Consider the following 21,944-nt stretch of genomic DNA (forward strand, 5'->3'; position numbering starts at 1 on the left):
CACTCTTACTGGGGTCCCCTGAACCCCCTAGCCCACACACAGGCAGTAGTTTCTGGGGTCCCTTCAGTCCATGCCTCAGAAAGAACAGCATCCCGACCTCTGGAATCCTACTCGACCAGACAGCTCCCAGCCACAGACATCACTGAGGGATTGGCAACCAGAGAGGGAGGCCTGAGACCCCACAGGACAATTTGTCAGAGCTCCAAAGCCAAATGGGATATTTTGCCTGAAATAAAGGCTCTTCCTGCTGGGGAAACTGGAAAGCCCTTGATTAATAATTCCAAGAGCAGAACCTCACAGCTTCTCCGAGTTCTGCCCAGGAAGGCCTCAGCCAGCGATGGCCTGGCCAGTCAGAGCTGAAAACAGTATTTGCATGCGAAGGCCAAGCTGTGGCAGACAGGCCGGCCTGCTGGTCACTGGAAGGCTGTGAACATGAACATGGCAGGCACACAACCTGAGCTACAGAGAGGACGGGGCTAAGAACTGGGCAAGAGCAAGCACTTCGGGGGGAGAGGACCAGTCAGTAAAACCTAGCACTGGGATCTGCTGCCAACTCTCCAGGCTGCTTGTTCTCTTACTAGCAGTGTTTAATTTTGAGCATTGAAACTAACCCGGTGGGCTTTGAAAAATCCCGATGCCTGAACTTCAACCCAGGCGTCTCTGGAGTGGGACCCAGACATAGCGTTTAAAGCTCTCCCAGGTAATTCCAACAGGCAGTCAAGGTTGAGAATCATAGGCTGTAATCTTCCCTTTCAGCCTTGATGAGCTCTCCTGATACATGATGATTCTGTTTTTCAGTACCCGAGTATTGTTTGTGCTCTGGAGTCAGTAATTCACACCAAGGACTCGAGCTTCACCAAGATAGGATCAGAAGAGTCCAATAAAGGCAAGACTTAAATTTTAAGCAACAACAAAAAGGGGGAACCTGGGTGGCTCAGATGGTTAAATGTCTGTCTTTGGCTCCGGTCATGATCTCAGGGTCCTGGGATCGAGCTCTGAATCAGGCTCCCGGCCCTGCGGGGAGTTTGCCTCTTCCCCTCCACCACCCTCCACCGGCTCATGCACTCTGTCTCTCAAAGTAAATAAATAAAAATCTTTAAAAAAAATAAATAACAAAACAATCAAACAGTCATCATATTTTTGTAACATCTTTCTTATCTAAAACCATGCTTAACCAGGAAGTTGCCAAGCACAATCCTTTAAAAAAAAAAAAAGAAGAAGAAGACAATGTAATCACGTCCCTCCTAACACTCAGTAGCTCCCCATGACCTGCAGCAGACAGCCTGGGGTCCCTACAGCCAGTCTCTGGCCTAGGCTTGCGACATTCCCTCCTCTCCGGCCTCTTCCAAGGACACACCTTGCACACCCTGGGCCCACCTGTCCCGAGCTTCACATGCGCACAGCTCCGCAGCCCCTCGATGCCCTCACCTGCCCCTTCCCCTTGTCAAAATTCTATTCCTCCTAAAGGCTGAGCTAAAATGCCGCCTTCTTCCTGGAGTTCTTCCAGTCCTCCCAGTGACTCCCTCTCCCCTCTGCCAGGCACTGCCCCTGCCACGCACAGTAGAGCTAATTCTCTCAAGACAATTCTAATTAAAGGTATATACTTATGTATCTTCATCCCTCTAAAAATAGGACATTCGCCTGCGGGCAGAGGATGGGTCTTATCCATCCCGGCACAAAGTGGGCCCTCAGGGAACGCAAAATGAATGAATGAATGAAGAATGAATGAATGAACAAACAAACAAACAGGAGGTTGAATAAACTACACATTGTGGATATGTACTTGCTTCTCCACAACTGAGAACTTAGTCAACACCTGCTGTTTGGTTGTGAGATGCTCTCCCAGCAAACAGACTGAAATATTTTCCCAGGGAGGTAGCCTTGGATCCACCAAGTGAAGTCATCATTGCCCGTGTTCCGTGTTAATCCTCTGGGCTCATGAGCATGCCAGATAATTAGCGCCCCTGTGCAGGCGAGGCAGACAGCAGATTGTATGAAGAAAGCTGCCTATGCTGTGGAATGGCAGGCAGAGGTGCCGGGGGAGGGACAGAGGCTGATGCCATGGGTTTCTGGGGACAACCCTACCTGTGTCCCCTGGGTGCCTCTCCCCACTGTGAACCCCTCCCTGCTGTACCCTCTCTGCACTCAGAAGTGCCCCCTCCAGGCTGACAGCCCGAGAGCTGTGGAGCCATCCAGGTTTGCAGGGAGATAGGGGCAGGAGGCGGGGGATAGAGATGCTGCCCCGTGCTCCCCACCCCCAGCAGAAGCTTTTGGTCATTCACTGCATAAAAGGTAAAATAGGGGAATGAATGGAACCAGGACATTTGAGACCCTGGCGATCTCCTAAATCTCTTGTGCGACGGTCATATGCACAACACGGGAAGAGGAAAGGACCTCCCTCATGGTGTCATTGGGACCCGCTTGCAACATTGCCTGGCACAGAACAGATGCTCCGTAGACGCGCTTGCTTCATTTAGTGGTAGTTCGATGAAATGGGATCCACATGGGAGACTTTCCTTTCTTCCCCACTGAGGAGGGGCTGCTATGTGAATTCCCCAGAGACTGAGATGGGGCCATAACAATACCAGGTCTCTGCTGGGGGAGTCTCCAGGGAAGTGATGAGATACCAAGACACAGGCCAAAGACAAAGAATTAGGATCCATCTAGGAGATGAACATGTCCATCTTGGGATACCATGGCATCTGGAAGGAGTCTGTGGTTGCCTTGACGACAGCTGAGTGGAGACCTACTGACCTCCCAGCTCCCTCCCCACCCACAAACATTCTCTGGTGAACACCTTACCCCTGGTCCATCTGGGAATCACCACCCCTCAGAGCCCAGCTAGGCAATTACAACGCCAACCCTGTCCTCTGAAAACTGGCAGTGGAAGGACAACTAGAAGCATTCACCCTGCCTTCATAGGAGGAACCGGATCTGGTCCCCGGCTGATGAGGGAATGTTCTTCTTTGCACAGGAACACTAGCTCGTAAATGTAGAAAGAACGATACAATGAGAGAATCACTATTTTGCCACCTCTGATGAAACTGTTAATTCCGGTTCACCTATCAGGGTAAACAAAACATTTGCAGGGTACCATAGCATCTACCATCCCACAGATGGTGGGGACCATCTGATTATGGGAAAGAACACAACAGAGGACCCAGCAGGCGCCGCCTTAACCACGTGATCAGAACTAGCATCTCTAAGAGTAGGACAGCCACACAATACACTCTTCCTGCTATGACACCGAAGGAGGTCTACAGCTTTATCTCTGGGGTCTTCTTGCCAACGTCATTACCCTCAATCTCATCAGGTCCTGATGCAGAACTCCCTGTTTACAAGAAATGCAGGGAAAGAAGGAGCAGGCTAAACGAAATCACAAGGCAATAATCAGATTGTATAAGACCATCGTCTGTTCTCTTCCAGAAGTCACTACTAAAAGTGTGAATCACGGCATTATTCATAATCACCGAAAATGGAAAGGACTCAAACGTCCATCAACTGATGAAGATAAATCAAAAGAGGCCCATTCAGCCCATGGACCATCATTTAGGAATAAAAAGGAACGGAGTTCTGACACATGCTACAACGTGGATGAGACTTGAAAACATTACACTACATAAAAGCTCTTTCACAAAAGACCACATACTGTAGCGTATGAGTGCATTTGTAGGAAGTTGCCAGAATAGGCAAATCCGTGGAGACAGACCGCAGGTTAGTAATCACTTGAGGCTAGTGTGGGGGAGGGAATAGAGGAAGGAGGATGGGAGCAAATGGCAACTGCTAATGGGTACCGAGTTTCTTTTGGGAGTAATGAACATGTTCTGAAATTCACAACACTGAACGCACTAAACCCGCTGAATCTAACACTTTCTATGGGTAAACTGTATAATAGAAGAATTGTATCCCAATAAAGCTATTTTTAAAAAACTCTGTGTGTGCGCTACGTTGGAGGAGAGCTCTTTGATTAAAGAGACAGGAGAACCGAATGCACCACACGAATCTTGATTGTTTCTTGAGTGGATGCTGAATGTTTAAAGTTGAAAAGCTGTAAAAATGTTTGGGGGACAAGTGTGGAGATTTGAGTAAGAATGGGAGGCAGCTGGTGAACAGCCAGCCAGAGCACACACAAGGAAGGCACTAGAGTCTAGCCGGAAGGTAGCTCCTGAGGACAGGGCCCAGGTGAGGGGGCGTCAGAGCAGAGCAGGAGCCCTAGGGAGAGGGAGATGGTCTCTGTTCAACAGAATGGAACAAACAAGTAGAGAAGGTAATGGGAGGCTGGTTTCCTACTGCTGGAAAAAGGAAAGGCTAATCTGGAAAGAGGAAAGATCTAGAATGAACCTTGTGGTGGTAGATCAGAATTGGAAGTATTGGTGTTAGGGGGGCCTGGCTGGTTCAGTCGGGGAAGCATGTGACTCTTGAACTCAGGGTGGGGAGTTCAAGCCCTTCGTTGGGTGTAGGAAGTACTGGTGTGAGATTATGGTTTTCCCTGTAGATGCAAATATTATGTAAATATCCAAGTTCTGTCCACTGAGCCCAGGAGCAGTGGAGCCCTCACCGAGGCGAGTCTAGAACCTGGGATCTTCGTTCTAAACAGCATTTCCCACTAAAAGGAACCAGAGTTCACTGGAGAGAGGACCAATTACAGGACTGAGTAAGGAAAAGAAAAAGATGATCCTGGAACATCCGGCTGGGCCAGAAACTGCTAAAGAGCTCAAAAGTTGCAGGGAAAGGTCGAAAGAACACAAAAGTCAGCTTGAAGAGGTTCCCCAAAATGGGAAAATTGGAGTTTTGAAATGATGACATGAACCCATTGAATAAAATAGAGATTTTGATTGACGATTATAACCCATTGAATACAATAGAGATCTGAAACTACATCGATTTAAATAAATAAATGAATAAAAAGGGAGAGGAGAGCTCATCTGTAATTTAGAAAGTCAACTAATAGATGTGGATGAAATGATGGAATTAGAAAAATCACCATTTGGGGAGCATCACTATAACAACTCAGGCAAGAAAAATCGATGTTGATAGAGCCAGAGGGTGAGAGAGGGTTGAGAAATGGGGCTTTACACGGTCTCAAAGGGTCTCCCTGGATGACATCAGGTTAATCAAGGAATAAAAATTAACATGGTAAGTATTGGGACAAATAGGCATCATGTGCCTCTGGACGGGAGGAAGTGAGAAAAATCCTGAATCAATTCTGAGAAATTCAGCCAAAATCTGTTATCTGGGGCTAATCAAGAGGGAAACCCACACAGAAAATCCTTCTGCAAAATGGTGGCCCTTGAATCCTAAAAAAATGTCATGGTCATGAAAGTCAGGGAGAAACAAAGAAACAGTGCCCAAGAAAAGGAGGCTTGGGGCATTGGACAGCCGGGGGCTTTGATAACAGGGGGATTTGACAGCTGAGGGAGTCCTACATGAGGTCCTCTAGCCAGAAAGGACATAGGTGGGACATGGGGAAAACGACACATAGGAGTTCTTTGAACTTGTCTTGCAACATGTTTGAAATTTTAAAAAAAAAAAAATTATACATATCATCTGTTTTTGGAAGATTTGTGGGGCCTCCCCAGTATTGCCTCTGGACTCTGCAAACTCTGGCTGTTCAGGCTCAAGGAATCTCTTTACTGCTCAGCCTCCGCACTAGACTGATCATCTTGAATTCCTGGTTGGGCCTTACTGATTTCCATTTCTCTAGAGCTTAGCCCAGAATGTAGGAAGCACTCAGAAGATATTTGTCGAATCAATGTTCTGGGCAGCTCATTGCCCCAGAGACTGGCTGGCCTATCCTGGGACATGCCCATGGTCGGTAAATACCTCCAAATATTGGGCTCGAGTACGCCTCTCTGCAAACCACAGAGCAGCTGTCCGCCCTGCAGCAATGAGCCTTGTGTCCTGGACAGCTCCTAAGGGGCACACTGCCTGCGATCCCAGGCTCCGAGGAGCCATGTTCTTGCCTCATTGCTTTGGAGAGAACAATGGCTCCTGTTTGTTTAATCCCAGCCCACTGTGGCAGCCTCGACTGTACAGAGCTCACTTATGATTCATGTGAATGTCACTTGAGCTCCCAGAGGTCTGCAGCCATAATTCAACATTTGTTAATAGCCACTTAAAATGTCCCTGAAATAGCTAACAGGCCCAGGGGACAGAAGGTGTTCTGCTAAGAAATCATTCCAAGAAGGCAGAAGCAGCCTTGGCCCAAACTTTAGAAGACACGGTTACTCCCAGTTCATGGGGACGCTGTTCTCTCATCACTGCCTCCTCCTGCTCCATGAACAGAGGGACAAGCCCCTCTCAGGGCCCCTGGAGAGTAGGCGGGAACCTGGAATCCCTACATCATCCGGGGGGACATGTGATAGCCCCATTGCAACCACTCCCGCCCTGGAGAGAGGTTCCAACTGCCACCTCCATGCAGGGAGGAGAAAACCCAAGACGGCGCTCTAGAGATTCCCACCGGAGAGCCTCAGTTTACACCACAGAAAGGAGAAAACGGAAGACTAGAGTCTTGGAGGAGAAGTTTAAAGTTTGCCGTGTGGGTGGAAATGGCAGGAAGGAAAGGGGGAACAGAAACTCAGAGAGGTTGAGGTCTATGGTGACAAACATCACAAGTTCTTCAGTTCTCCCCAAACCAAACTGAGTACTTACTTGCCCAACTAACAAGTGATTATAGAATTTGAATCAAGACAGCCTCGCTCTGGAGCCCAGCTCCTAACCGCTGCACTCTTCTGTCAACTGCCCGTTCACCCATCAGGGCGCACTTGGACTGGACCTTCAGATGCAAGTCACCGGTTCAGAGGCAGAAGCGGGAATTCTCTCTACCAAGTTCTAGGCACCTGCTTCCTTAAACACATCGCTTCTCCCAAGGTCATCCTTTCTGCCACCCAGAGTCTGACTTAAAATGTGGACACAGGAGCACCAGGGTGGCTCAGTTGGTCAAGTGACTGCCTTTGGCTCAGGTCATGGTCGTGGAGGGGGAAGCGGGGGGGGGGTCCCTTCTCAGCAAGGAGTCTCCTTTTCCCTCTCTCTCTACCCCTCCTCCCCTCACTCATTCTCTCTCTCCTTAGCTCTCTCTCAAATAAAAAATTTTAAAAAGTAAATAAGTAAGGCACCTGGGTGGGAGCCTCTGCCTTTGGCTCAGGTCATGATCTCAGGGTCCTGGGACTGAGCCCCACTTCGGGCTCTCTGCTCAGCAGGGAGCCTGCTTCCTCCTCTGTCTCTGCCTACTTGTGATCTCTGTCTGTCAAATAAATAAATAAAATCTTTAAAAATAAATAAATAAATAAATAAACTAAGTTAGTAAATAGATAAAATGTGGAGGCAGAAGCAAAAATGGCAGGCTGGGCAGAATCAAATGCACAGAGCCCTGACCTCCACATATGGCAACTCGGAGAGATCCCAAGTGTCACCCTGGCAAGAAGGGACTTTTTCTCCAGCATCTCAACTCTCCTGAAGAGGGTGTTGTGGGCTTGCTTGATCCCTCTGCCTTGCCTGCTGAACTAAGCCTGGGCAGTCTTCCTGCTTGGCTACAGGTCTGGCAGCTGCTAGGTTCCTGGTAGCCAGGAGAGGACACAGGTAAGTTGAGGGAGCTTAGGCCTAAACCCCAGTTCTTTGGAGCTGAAGACTTGCCGACGAATGCCCTTTCACCCAGCTCAGTACTATACAAACAAGTTTGAGGTCCTTACCGAAGATAGTCCCAGGAAATCAAGACAGGACTCAAATCCCCAAGAGGGCCACCATCTTGCTGAGTGACCTTGTGCCAGTCACCAGACCTCTCTGAGCCTCATTTGTATTCAACTAGGAAACAGATACATCCTTACCTTTTCCACTAGGAGTCATCCATAAGCATCTTGTAGCAAAAGCATCCCGGATCTAGGAACCAGAGTTCCTGGTTCAAATCCCAGTTCCACCAATTCCTAGCTAAGTGACATGAGCCCTGTCATTTAACGTTCCTGAGCCCCATTTTTTCCATGGGAAAAAGGGTTACCCCTATTCCATCATTCCCAAGGCAATCGTGAAGACCGAATGAGGTGCTTGACCCAGAACAGCACCTGGGATATATTCTGGGCTCCGAAAATGTTAGTAATTCACAGGTTTTGTCAACGACACAGGGATGACCAAACAGGAGGAATTCCAGTTGGGACATAGTTGTAGGGTCTCCAGTGGCTCTTCCCCCCACCCCCCATCCCCCATCCCCAGCAGGAGCTGAGCGCGGGGCTTCACAGCAGCCTCATTCCCCATACTCCTGAGGCTTGCTGATGGCAGTATGGACTTCCCCCAAAATTTTTCTGCTCTTGGAATCTCCCTCACTGGGTTTTATCACTGGCTCATGTTAGCCCTAACAAAAATAACAGGAGCGACAAAACAGTTGTCCCTCTACATCTGGCCCATTGCTAGAAGTTTCACTTCTAGCATTTCCTTCCATGGCTGCCAGCAATCCTAGGAGGCAAGTGCCAGGGTTATTATTATTTAACAGATGGCGAAACTGAGGCCTGGAGAGGATAAATAATTTTCCCAAGGTTTCTACTGAGCTGTTTTTGACTCCCAGAACCCTTCACTTCTGACACCAAATGTGTGGGCTGTTCTCCTCGTGCCGAGTGATTCTGATGATAACTACCCAGAACACGTGCAGACCCCACAGGCTACGGGCTCAGTCCCACAAGAATGCACCCCCACGTCAGGTACCACTGAGGAATCCAGGCCACCCATGCTTCTGACCAGCTAGCTGTACATCAGAGATTCCCACAACCCTCTTCTCACGTTCAACAGTTTGCTAGAGGGACATAGAGAACTCAGGAAAAGTGTATTTATTGGTACTGTTTTATTTCTAGGATAATTCAGGTTGTGTTGAAGATACGGGGGAGGGGCACAGAGCATCCATGCCTACCCCCCTACCTACCTCCACGTGTTCCCCAACCCAGAAGCACTCCGGGTCCCTTCATGTAGAGGTTTCTGTGGCGATTCATAACACAGGCACCCTGGATTAAGTCATTGGTCGTTAATGACTGACTCAATCTCCAGCCCTCTCTCTGGTCAGATGGTTGGTTCCTCTGGCAACCAGCCTTCATCATAAAGCAATCACTTCATCAGCAGAAAATCGGGTATGGCTGAAAGGCCCTTATTAGGAATAACCAGAGAGGCTCCTCTTGCTCCAATCCCTCAGGAAACTCCAAGGGTTTTTAAAGCTCTTGTACCAGGAGCCAGGAACAAAGACCAAATATAGGTTTCTTATTAATCAAAAAATCACGGTCCCACAAACCTGGAACATACACCTATGGGGCTCTAAATCCCATGATCACACCACAAAGTTCATCTCCTATGTAATTATCTCAGGTGCCAAAGCCCCTTTGTCTTTCCAGCCCCTGGTGTTCCTACCCCCTGGTGTTCCAGAACAGGACATTCTCTGGGCCAGATTAGCCTCCTTCCCTGTAGCTCAGTCTATCTCCACCCCCACCTACCCCAGAGTCACCTCTAATCCATATACATCCCAGTCCCCAGAACCAGGCCAGACTAAACCACATCCAGAATTTGCTCTCTAGGACTGGTTCTAGAGGCCAGAACTTACGACAAATTCCTCTGGGAACTTGAAGGCAGGCATGCATCCTCGTTTCGGGAGGCCAGGTCTTCGAACAGCCACCCCAAGCCCTGGCCACAGGCACCCATGCACTTCCTGCCTGAACCAAACACCCGCTCTCTTGTGTGCAGGGATGGGCCCACAGCGCCCTTCTCATCCCGGCTTCTGAAACACTCAGCCTCAGCCCTACCCAGGGTTGCAAAATGGGGTGGATCTACAGGCTGGACAAGCTGGCTTGCATCTATGATCAATTCTTTCCAATGTCAAATGCCAAGGACCCTCACCTCTGACTTCAAGTATCTATCTGTTCAGGAAGGAAATAAATCAAGAATGCTCAGCATTGGAAATAACTTTAGAGGCTAGTAAATCCAACTCTTCACCTGACATTGATCTACCCCTACAGCGCTGGTAATAAGCAATTGCATGGCCTGGCCCGGAGCTGTTGACTGGGCATGGGGGTCCTCGAAACTCCCAGGAGAGTTCCTTCCAATCAGCCAGTAGCCACCTCTCTGAACTTCTTCCCCTCTCCCGCACTGGGGCTAGCTCTGCCCTCCAGCTCTGCAGAAAGAAAGCTTCACTCCTCCTCCCTGAGATTGCCTTGCAAGGGTTTGAAGAAGGCAACGGCCCTGCCTTGGATCACCCATTTTCCTTTGCAGTCTAACGAGTCTCCATGTTTTCCAACACTCATCACTCATGGTTTCGGTGACCTATGAAGACCATCACCCCTGGTCAGCCAAACACTGCTCCCCACCTCCTGCTTTAGAGACATGCTTTTAAAGCCATGGCCGACATGAAAGTCTCTACCTTGTGGTTCAAAGTGAGACTGATGCACATCCAGGAAGAAATGGCAGTGAAGGCTGGCTGGGGAGGGGCGCTGAAAGGGAAGTTTTCAGAGCAGAAAAGAGGAGAATTCAGATGTTGCTGAAGGTGTGAGCAAGAATATGAGCGGCTTGGGGTAAGCAGCAGCTAGGGATAGCTCAGCTCAGAGGTTATGGGTAACTTCAGGAAGGGTTTTCCTTGGACGAGAAGCTCCAAAGAGGAACAAATCGGCTGCACCCAGAGGTGTGAATCCTAATTAGAAAATCGCTCAGATGCTCATTTGATTGGGGAAAAAAAAAAAAGAAAAGAAAAACCACTCCTGCAAATTGTTATAGGCCCCCGTTGAGGACAAAGATCTAGAAAGTTCAGGGCTTCAAAGACTTTTGAAACAGCTATTTCCTTCTTTCTAAGCCAGACACAGATCTATATGCCTAGGTGGTTCTCCAAGTTACCAAACAGATGGAGAAGCTAAAACTCATCACCATATAGACTGTATTCCCTAACAAGGCCTGAGATGGGGTTTCTCATCCAGGTGGTTTATCCAGGGAAAGACCTCAGGGAGTGAGGTTCGTAGGATACAGGTAAGAGAAAAAAGGTAAGCCAAGATGTTGAAAGTTCAGGAGAATTCCTGCTCGGCCTGATCCCCCAGGAAACTCTGGAGTATAAAGCGCTCTGGAAGTTTGCTCCATCTCGAGGCAAGATGGCTTACAATTCAGACCCCTGAGTCAGTGAGCCACCAGCCACTGGCCAGCCCCAGGCGGTAAGAGGTGAATAACTTCCCAGCTATTTCCAGGAGTGGCAGAGCCATTGGTACAGATAGGCACGGTCAGAAACTGCACCCCTAGTCCCCTGCACCCCTAGAGGGGGTCTGGGCAGCATCTTCCAAAGATGTCCTAATTTATATGTGCATCCCCACTCACAAGCATGAGGCTAGGGATGGAAACGCCCAGTCAGTCCAATACACGTAGTGGCTCATGGATAGGATCTTGAAAGTAGGGTGCTACACCTCCCTGTACCCAACTACAGCCACTCGGCGTATCAGAGGGTCTCTGTTCCCACTGCACAGATCTCTCTAAATAGAACAAACAAATAAATGGGTAGGTAGATCTGGTTACAAAAGAACATTTGTTCCCTCCCCCAAATAGAAGTTAAACGTTGTAGTTTTAGGGAACAGACGTGGGATCAGAAAAGTAAATGCTGATTAGACTTTATTGCGGTAGAATTCTACAGGAGGGCAAATCCTTTGGAATCACGCAGTTCAACCCCCTCATTTTACAGATGAGGAAACGGAGGCCCCTAGAGGCTAATTACCTTGCCCTACGTTATACGACTCAATCAACAGGAGTCAAGAAATCCAGGCGAATACATTTCTCCTGTGTCTCGGGCTTGCATTCTGGAGTATACATTTCCATGATCACTGAGGTAATCAATACAGAGCACACCTGAGTCATGAGAAAATAAGACCTGGGAGACAGAAAGATGCTTTAGCATCCAAAGGCTGACACTTTGGGGACTGCGGTCCCCAAATAAAGCCTAATCTGATAAACAAGCTTCTATCCCAAGCTTCAGATTTATCAAATAATGACCATGTATTTCTGGGGGCATCTGCTACCCAGTAACCACTAAGGCCCATCTGTATGGACTAGTTTTAAGTCCGCTGCACGGGAGACATGGGATATATGGAATTTCACTTGCAGCGATGATGATGCAGGCCATTAGTTCCAGGTTATAATAGATTGTGGGTCAAACGGCTCAGCAGAACGTTTTGCTATTTCAACCCATTTCCATCAAACAGAAACCCTCAGACCAAAAAGAGAAAACACACAGCATACTCTCAGATATCTCTTGACCTAGGTGATAGATTTTTGGTGTGATGGAGAGAATAGGATCCCTGGTACTTTGAAATATGAACTGCAACTTTAGGGCTAAAAGCTGCCGTATTCGGCCTTTGGGGGATTTTTTTTTTTTTTAATGGGATCCCATTTCAGCCCTTACTATAGAAATCAGTAGCAAACTAGGATTCGCTTTAGAGAGAAATTTCTAAAACTCCTCTCTTCATTAAGGGAAGGACTTTCTGTAGGAAGGAAAAGGGAACCACCACAGAAGGGGAAAGGGTCCCGTTACCAATTCAATAAACTCTCGGGTGACCTTCTTCCATCAGCTGTTCTGGAGGCTATGGACTCCCGGGACAGAGGCACAGATATATACACTCACCCCACGTGCAACAAGGCCCTGACTCTGTGGCCTGTGTGGTATTGTTAGCTTTTCTCTGCACGTAGATGATGTGGGTCATTGTAAGAGTCAGCTCCCAGTCACCACCCTATCCATCCAACATGTCAGAGAATTCAGTGCTTCCAGGGATACACGACTAATGTCCTACAAACCAGAAGTGGCACCGAGAAACACTGCTCCCTCGCTCAGCCTAGCAGTGGCTGCCTTTCCGACAACATGGCAAAATGCTTACAAACTTCCAAGCCCCTAAGGACTAAAAGTGCAATGTAGACCACTCGTCCTAGAGCCCAGAGACGTCACAGGGGATGGAGACAGCTGGGGCCTACACCCATATACTGAGGCAGACAGGAATGGTCTGTACAGAATCTCATGGTCTTCACAACCCATGGTCCTCATGGCTCTGCATAGTCATAAGGTTGGACCTCATCCAGAAGCAGGGTCAGGAGAGCTCATTGGGTATCCATGAACACATCTGTGGTTCATCCTTGCAAACATACAACAAAGAGGGGGACCGAGGTGGCTTCTGGTCAACGCACAGCTGGACTGTCAACTGCATCAGAGGAAGGTAACAGGTACTTAGTTATGACCCTAAAATCCAAGGAGGCTGAATTAAGAGGGGTGGTTACCACTGGCTCTCACAAATTATCCCCAGCGCATCTGGTAGAAAGGACAAAACAGAGCCCACAAGACGGGTACTGATCAGACCTAGCTTTGGATTATGCTTTGACTCTAAGTGGACCTTGGAGGGAATCTCTAACGCCCTGAACACGACCCCAGGTTCCCAAGAAGAGGAGAGAGCAAGCTGACGCTGACTGGGCATGTGCCGCATGCCAGACAGGACACTTGATGCACAAAAGGTGTGGTCCCAAGCATGCGGACACACAAACATGCATACATTGTGTGACCCAATGGAGATACTCCCAAGCCCCAAATAATACCTATAATTGCATCTGCGATGCTACCATAGGCAATTTCTTTTTTCTCTTTTCTTTCCCCACACTGCCCAAGTGTTCAGCCATGAGCTTGGACTGTTTCTGTCATCTGAAAGCATATTATTAAAATAATGACAATAATGAGACATGTCATCGCGGTGCCAGTGGGATCCCAGATACCTACGCTGGAGAAAGAGGCTGAAAAATTGTTATCTCCCTTTATATCAGCCAGAGTGCCCTCTCCCCTTCCAGTAGTTTCAAGCCCACTTGACGCACTTGGAAGACACAGTCTGAGAGCTTACCATGTGCTAAGCACTTCTAAGCCCTGAGAATATAAGGTCAGGAAAGACAACATGTCTTACAGGGAAGAGGAACAGAAATAGGCAATGTATAAGAATTATCCGTGGTTAAAGAATTCAGGTATTAAATCAAATCATCTCTGAGGGCTCTTCTAGCGTAAACACTTTATGAGTCTAAGCCTAGGAAAGGCACGGTGAGTGCTCTGACGGAGGAGGGAGCCAAAATTCTCTTTCAAAGACAGAGGAGGAAGAAATTCATTCAGATTACGGCCATGGAGGTGAGGGTTTGGCAACGGTTTCCTGGAAAAGGCTATAGAGATACTAGAGCTGGATTTTAAAGGACATGTCGGATTTAAAGAAATAAACCTGGAGGTGGAGGGTGGGGGGGGGAGCCAAAAGTAAGCTCAAAGAGCCCACAAACAGAGGATTCTGGGTCAGTTCAGGAAACAGAAACCAACTTGTAATTGACAAGTGGCCACAGGCGGGGCCATATTAGGCACCCCCTGTGCAGAGAGCCCATCCTACAAGCCGAGGTGCCTGCTGTCAACTAGCCCTCCGTCTAGAGGGGATGGGAAAGGAGCGGTGAGCTCTCAGATGGCAAGGCCCTGATGGGACGTTGGAGCCGCTACAGAGCAGGTGCACTTGGGTGGACAGAGGCGCCTGTGCGTGCAGTGACGGGACCCACTGTAACAAAAGCTGTACACCTCGTACGGAGGTCACGGAGTTCCTTGCAGGGGCCGGAGCAGCACGAGCCCCCCAGGGGTAGGTCGGTAGCACAGAGATGCAATAGGGGAAGGCTGGGCGGTGGGGAAGGAGAGGATGTTTAGGCCGCAGAACTCCAGGGGAACCAAAGCCCAGGGAAAAGCGGAAATCTAAGCATTGCAGAGAACGAAGAACCCCGTGAGCAAAGCTCTACAGCACTGTGCTGTAGAGCTAGTGGTTAGTCACAGTAAGGAAGAGTGGGAAGAACACTGGCCCGGAGTCAAGAGAGCCAGCATCTAGCGCAGGCTCAGTAACACTCCCGTAGGCCGCTCAGTAGAAGAAGGGGACCGCCCCGGATGCACCAGGCCTCCTCCGCCACACCCGGGTTCTGGGCATATTCTGCCGCCCTGACAGGGTACAACCTGAGGGACAGGTATTACTGTTTCGACTCTTAAAATGGGGAAACTGAGGCTAAGAAAGGTGCCTAAGATCACAGCGCAAATGGGGGTACCAGGGGAATTCCAATACAGCTCTCTCCCCAAAGCCCCCAGTCTTCATGCACCTGCTCCTTGTGTAATAAATACGGAGAGCTCAGCCATGGACCTGCCAGCCTTGGGCAAGAATTCCAAGCATGTGAGCCTCCGAAACCCTCACCTCCACATCTTTGTGACGCTATGTGATACAGGTGTCTAAGCTCCAGATGTGCCTCTAACAAGATCTCACTGTGGAGAGACCGCTCGTTCAGTAAGAAATGCCTTTCCTAAGAAATCTCAAAAAGAATTTTTTTTTAAAGATTTTGTTTATTTGAGAGAGAGAAAGAGCACAAGCCAGGGGGAGAGGCAGAAGGAGAAGCAGACACCCAGCTGAGCAGGGAACCCCCCCCAACGTGGGGCTCAATCCCAGGACCCTGGGATCATGACCTGAGCCAAAGGCAGATGCTCAAATGATTGAGCCCCCCAGGAGACCCAGAAATCTCAAGTTTAAAGCACACACACACACAACTATGGAAATCGAGTTCAAAGTGCCAACTGAAGGGTCACTTGCATTCCTGAACTTGGAGACAGATGAACCCCGGTGTGAGGAGCAGAGAAGCAACGTGACATGGTCACGTGTTAGTCCCACACAATGGAGTTGCTACCTGTCAGCAATAGTTAGCTATCGAACCCAGCCGGGACCTCCGCTCTAAGAAATCCCACCACCACAAGGCTGGGCTTTAACCCTGGGCTCCAAACAGAGAAAGCAGCAGCACCCCCCGCCCCAGCCCCCTGGTTAATCCTCACAGCACGACTCATGACCTGACTCCTACGGTGGGCTGCAAATAGGGCAGGAACCATGGACAATAATAACCTTCCTCCTAGCAAGGGGAAGGCCCCCCACCCCGGCCTTCCACCCTCACATCTGTCACAAAGGACAAAAAGACATTCACTGAGTGTGTCTCCCATGGTTCCTCCTCCCGATAACCCTGTGATACAGAAAATCACATATTAATAGATGTTACATGACCAAGTCGAAGCCTAGGGAATAAGCCAGAAAATGATGGAGCTAGGATTCAAACCCATTCAAGCCAAGAAGTGGCTCCTGATCCTTAGGTCATTCAACATCACGTCCAGAGACATCCCATCCAGACCTTCAACCATGCTTCCCCTGGAAGGGCAAACATGTGCCTATCTGCATTCAGATGGTCCCACGTGAGGGCTAAGGGTGTACCCGCCTCAGCATGGGACACACGTGTTTACATGGCAGTCAGCACTCCATACCTGGCTTCCTGGGATTTTTAACCTCCACAAACAGCCTTTCCCTGTGCTAGAACCATGGCTCATTCACTAATTAAAGGGTATTACGCACTTCATTGCACACGAGCTAAGAACTTGGAATAAGAAACCTTATGCAAAAGCCTTAGCCCTGGAGATAGCGCTAGGTATGCTTTATGGAGAAAGAAAAACAGAAAAAGTGATCCACCTGGGACCTCCCCTCCCCCATACTTCTCTAATATGTCAGCCACAGCACGTTAAGCAAGAAGCCACCCAGCCTGGGACAAACCGACAGAGAGAAGCAGAGAGAATGAATGAGCAAGACCACCCCTGAACTGGACTTCTCCCATAACGACCTGCATGTCCGAGCCTCGGAATCAGCATACTATACTCCAGGCCCAAAGGGACAGGTGTACAAAGGGGGAATGGGAAGGATTACCCTTCACCGCAAGGTCTTGGGATAAACCTGGCACCATGTCCCCTCTCATACAGGCTCGGCATGGCACCCCACTGCGATCAAAAGGGGAGAAAGATCAGCCGTTCCCCTGGGACGGATTTCCTTTCTGACACTTCCCCAAAAGGTTGGGGATCCAGCCCTGAGGCTCACCCCCTTTTCAGTGCTGGGGGAGGTCAGACATTGAGGGTTCAGTCCAAGGGGGAACACGCAGCCAGGTCCGTCCTGGGTTTGGTGAGGACGGCCGAGAGTGACACGTGGGTCACTATGTAATAAACTATGTATCCACAAGCAACTTCGCTATTGGAGAGACAACCTGGAGAGGTCAAAGGCCCAGGTGAGGCTGGAAGGCCTGATCTCTGGCCTCTTGAGACTCCAGTGATTCAAACGATGGGCTAAGCGCAAAACAGCAGCTGTGGATCTAAGAACCCTGCCTTGGAGCTGGAACTTGATCATGAATGGCGAGGAAACCACTAGTTGGACACGCAGTTATGGGGATGGATGCTTGGGAATTCGGCCCAGGGTCTGCTACCGACTGCAGTTTCCCTGTGTGTTCCATGTGTGTTCAGGCAGACAGAGGAACAGCGGAGAGCGGGCAGATGCAGTGGTGAAGCCGAGCGTTACCACGGCACTAGAAAGCACGGGTGGGAGACAGGGATGGTCTCAGACTCCAGGAATGCGTCATGGTCCCCTTCTTGAGCCACCTGAGACATCATGTGTGCATGACATGTTTCAGGGTCCTGTTTGCTCCATTTTGAAGGACTTCCAGGATGGCTGGTCCCTTCCCCCCAGCCCAGACCCTCTTCCTCTTTAGTATAAAGAGGTTACCACGGTTTTTGTTGTGGTCTCCCTCAGTGTCTAAAAACGGAGGGTAAAAACCGCACCCCCAGGAACCAGAGCTCTATGGACGCAAGGGGGAATGCCCCTTCCTCCCTGGCACTCTGGGCTTTTCCAGAATCACAGACAGCCACCTGGAGTCACAGAGGCTGCAGGCAGAGCCTGTTTGTGGCATTAACAGAAACTCAGAGCGAGAGGCCGGTACGCAGTGGGCCAGAGAGCAGGTGGGGAGTGGATGCACTCTCGGCAAGGTAGGGCAGGTCTCCCTTAGGCAGAGGGCCCACACAAGTGCGGAGGACAGAGTCCAGTTCTTTTGCAACTGCTGCACCTGCCATCCAGAATCTACCATGGCCATTTAGCTCCAGGCTCTGAGACTCCAAAGCTCCGGGTTCTCCCTAAGGCAGCTCTGGGAAAAGCAGCCACCCTGGGTTTCCGGAGGGTCCCACGGCCCCCAATGCCCCAGACTCGACTGGAAGCAAGGAGGGGTATGCAGCTGCAGTCTGACCCCTTATCCCGAGTTCTGACTGGCAGCCCACTAATGGCGCAGAGGACCCCAGCAGCGACAGCTCTCTGCCCATCCGTTCTTTGCCCCTCTAGGAAGCCCCATCCTGAACGTGAGCCACATCCCCCTCCGCCTTTCGTCTTTACTCAGCTCCACACTCCTCCTCCAGGCTTTCCAATCCCACAGCTGCTCGCCCCCTCCCCACACCACTCCTCTCGCAAGCACGCCGTTAAGCGATTGCACAGACAGCAAACCGAGCCTTTGAGTTTCAAGCCGAAGCTCCCAGACGAGCCAGCCTGAACCGCCTCAGCCTCACGGACACCACACTGACCATTCTCCTACACACGGGCCTCCACTTACACGCTCCTCTCGGGCCCAAGCACCCTGGACATCTCTTTGCTTCCAACCTGCCAGCAGACCAGGAGACCCGGGGTCCCCCCGGCCTCTCCTCTCCCCACACGGAGCTCGGAATCCACACAAGAAAAGCAAGCCCGAGACTTCTACCCCTGTGCAGCATGAGCTGCTCCAGCAAGCTCCCAAAGCCACTGGAACCACCCAGGCTGTCTGAGGCCCCACACCCCCTTCTCTGGCAGCTTCAGCTCCAGCCCAGCCCACAGGATGCAGTGCCTGATGCCACTTCCGAGCAGAGAAAGAGAGAGAGAAAATGCCACCTCGTCAATGACAAGCTGTTCCAATCACACAGCTCAGATCCCAAGTGCCCTGGACAGCGGACAGCTCCAGCCTCCTCCCTCTGGTTGGGAGGGAAGCCAACTCAGCACATCTGGGGGACCGATCCCCCCACCGCAGGCCCCCTGCTCACCTTCCACATCTGACCAGGCAACCGTGCCCATCCCAGCAGGCAGACTTCTCCGACCAGTCCCAACAACTCCGGCCAACTACCGTCTTGGCCTTCAACTCCGACACCACACTCTCCCTCCTGTTCCAAAGCACAGGGAGAACACGCCCAACCCGCCTGCCCTAGCCGAGCCCAGCATGGCACTTCTCAAGAGAACCAAGCACAAAAGTGAGCTGAAAGCCAAGTACTCACCGTGGTGAAGTCCTGGTGGCCGCACTCCTGCCCCTTGAACTTACAGTAGAGCATCATATCCTTCAGGTCATGGCCCACGCGGTGCAGAAACTCCAGCATGCTGAACTGCTTGGGTTTGTAGTGTTTGAAGTTGGCCTTCTGCCGCAGGGCCTCCAGCACCGCCGGGTCAGCCAAGTGCGGGTCCGGGATCTGCAGGTTGACGTCGAGCAGGGCCAGGAGCTCCCCAGCATGGTACAGGTCGTTGGTGGTCAGCCTGGAGAACCGGAAGCCATTGAGGTTGCAGAGGGTCACCGCTGGGAAGACCAGGCTCTGGGCCACCACCTCATCCACCTTGGTGACGTGCTGGTAGGAGAGGTAGTAGGACACCCTCTCGGAGCTCTCCACCAGCAGCAGGCCCAGGGAGCCCACGAAGGCCACGGCCCAGAGCACACGCCGGATGGTCATCGGCCCATACACGAAGATGTGGCGGATGCCGTGGAGGGTGGAGGTGTTGGCAAAGATGTGGATGCTGGAGGGCTGCAGGCTGCCCTCGCTGGGGCTCTCCTTGAGGTCCATGGGGACCCTGTGCAGTTCCGCAACTGGCTTCAGGTTGATCCAATTCCAGGGAAGAGTTCCCAGTCCTCGGGCTCTGCTCAAACCTTGACGTTCAAGGGAAAGAACACGGCAAGGCACGCATCAGGCCGGGTGCCTTGAGTTTATGCCGGGAGCCCAGCCGCACGCCGCCAGGGGTGAGTGTTTATATAAACCCATTCAAACTCTAGCTCCTGATTTTTTCCAGGCGATAAGGAGGGCTGGTTTTATTTAGGGAGACACCAAGGTGATGTGGAAGAGATGTGGGTGGGAAGGGAGAGCTTAGCCAATGGAAATAAAGTCCTCCCCCCTACACACGCCACTAGAGACAAGATTAAAAGCGAGAGCGAGGGAGAAAATGCTTCAAACAAGTCGCTCGGCAGCCCGGAGCCTGTTAACCCGTGCATAATGCCCCGCGTGGAGCATCCCGGGCATGTCGCGCGGCCACGCTGATGCACTGCGGGCGGGCGCCGCGCGGAGCCTCCCCGGCCGCCGCCGCCGCTCCGCTCGCCTCCCCGCGCCGCTCCGGACCCCGGATTCCGCTGCTCGCCGCCGGCCGCCGGCCCTCCTCGCCGCCGCCTCCAGGCCCCCCTCTCTCGCGGGCGGAATTCCAAATGCCGGCGGGCCGCGGCCAGCGCCCGGAGAGGAGGCAGCGCGCGACCGCGGGGAGAGGCGCGGACCCGGGGGCTGGCAGGACGCGGGGGCTCCACGGGCCTCGCCTCTCCACCCCCCCCCAACCCCCGCCTCCCGGAAGTAAGGCGAGACCCAGAGGGCGCCGAGGGAGCCGGCCTCCTCCCCTCCCCCCGCCTCCCCTCCCGGGGCTGCTGGGTGGGGGGAGGGGGCAGGGCGGGAGGTGGGAAGGGGGACCGGGACCCCGCGAAAGTTTCTTTTTGGCCATATTCGGAGGGAGCTGGGGGAGGGGGGCTCGCGGAAGGTGGAAAACTGGCCCTGGGAGAGAGGACGTGACACCCCTCCCCCTGGATGGCAGGGAGGCACTTGATAAACTCCCAGGGCCCAGGTGTGGGGGTGGAGGCAGCATTCCTTTGCCGGAATTCTGCTCCCAGGTCACACTCGGCCTGGGGTCTCCAGAGGGGAGATGCGCAACGTGGGGAAGGTAAGGAGCCATCTAAAACCACAGTGCTTCTGCCGCTGGCCAGCAGAGCGGGAGGGGAACATTCCAGGGAGTGAGCAAGAAATCCCTCCTCCGATGGAAGGGCCAGGCGCCCCTTGGAGACCCAGAGAACAAGCAACAAGTAGACCCCCTCCTCCCCTGAACTGCCGTCCCAAGGGTCTGTATCTGAAGAAAGACAGCTGGGGTTCCAGGTAGGGCTGGCTGCTTGCATTTCCTCTGGGCTGTGTGTGTGTGTGTGTGTGTGTGTGTGTGTGTGTTGCCCCAGGATTTGCCAGATGGAAGCACAGCTGGAGATAGAGGTGGGAGCAAAGGATTGGGGTTTCAGCTGCCTACCTCCTTTTCCTGAAAATCCCCTGGAAGTCCGCTCCTGCTAGCAGGTGGGTGTGATTTTGCCCGGTGTCAAGGATCAAATGGCCAGAACCTATAGAATCAGTGGTGCTAAATCCTATCAGGTGGCAAGGAACGGAAAGTTCCAGGGGCCACCCCAGTGCACACAGCCAAGCTGGGACAGAGCCACAGGAAGGCGCCTTGTTCAGCCAACCTGGTGTCCCCAGGGCAGGCCAAGCTTAAGTACTCCTTGGAAGGCATTTGAGAAGAAAGCAGCCTCGGGAATGTCCCTCCTGGTTTGTATCTACTTCAAAATATTTCTCCATCCCATCTGCCCTCTTACCAACCCAGATCCAAACAGAACAGTATCAGAAGGCTCTCAGGGGCAGTAAACATGTGACACTGAATTAGCAGTGTATTGATCCTGGGAACTCAGAGCGCAGAAGTATCGCACGGAAGCACAAATGGCAGAGGCTAGACCACCTCCTGCATGGGCCATCTGCGAGGTCCCTGAGCCCTATGTGTAGGGCTGCCTAGATAGGCAGAGGGTTTTCAAAACAAGGGCGCCAAAAATAAGAATCTGTCCTCTCTCAAGACCTGTGTGAGGCTGTCTTATCTCACATAACCCTCCCAACCATCTTGACAGGTGTGTGCTGTGGTTGTTTACCTCTATTATACAGATAAGAAAGTAGATTCACAGAAGTGAGGTATCCTCGTTAGGTTACACAACTGATAAGTGCTAGACCTGGGCCTTGAACTCAG

At 51.3% G+C, this 21,944-nt stretch overlaps 1 protein-coding gene across 1 annotated transcript in view; it reads right to left on the minus strand.

The window, feature by feature from the left end:
• The window catches only part of ASIC2 (acid sensing ion channel subunit 2), a 969,864-nt gene extending 949,911 nt beyond the window's left edge, over window positions 1-19,953 (minus strand). Inside the window, exon 1 of the mRNA XM_044248399.1 lies at window positions 19,154-19,953. Coding sequence (XP_044104334.1) covers window positions 19,154-19,708 — 555 coding nt within the window. The 5' untranslated portion in view covers window positions 19,709-19,953. The remainder of the gene's footprint in view (window positions 1-19,153) is intronic.
• Window positions 19,954-21,944: the final 1,991 nt, after the last annotated feature.

This window comes from Neovison vison, chromosome 5, assembly GCF_020171115.1.
Source record: "Neovison vison isolate M4711 chromosome 5, ASM_NN_V1, whole genome shotgun sequence".
NCBI classification, from domain to species: domain Eukaryota; kingdom Metazoa; phylum Chordata; class Mammalia; order Carnivora; family Mustelidae; genus Neogale; species Neogale vison.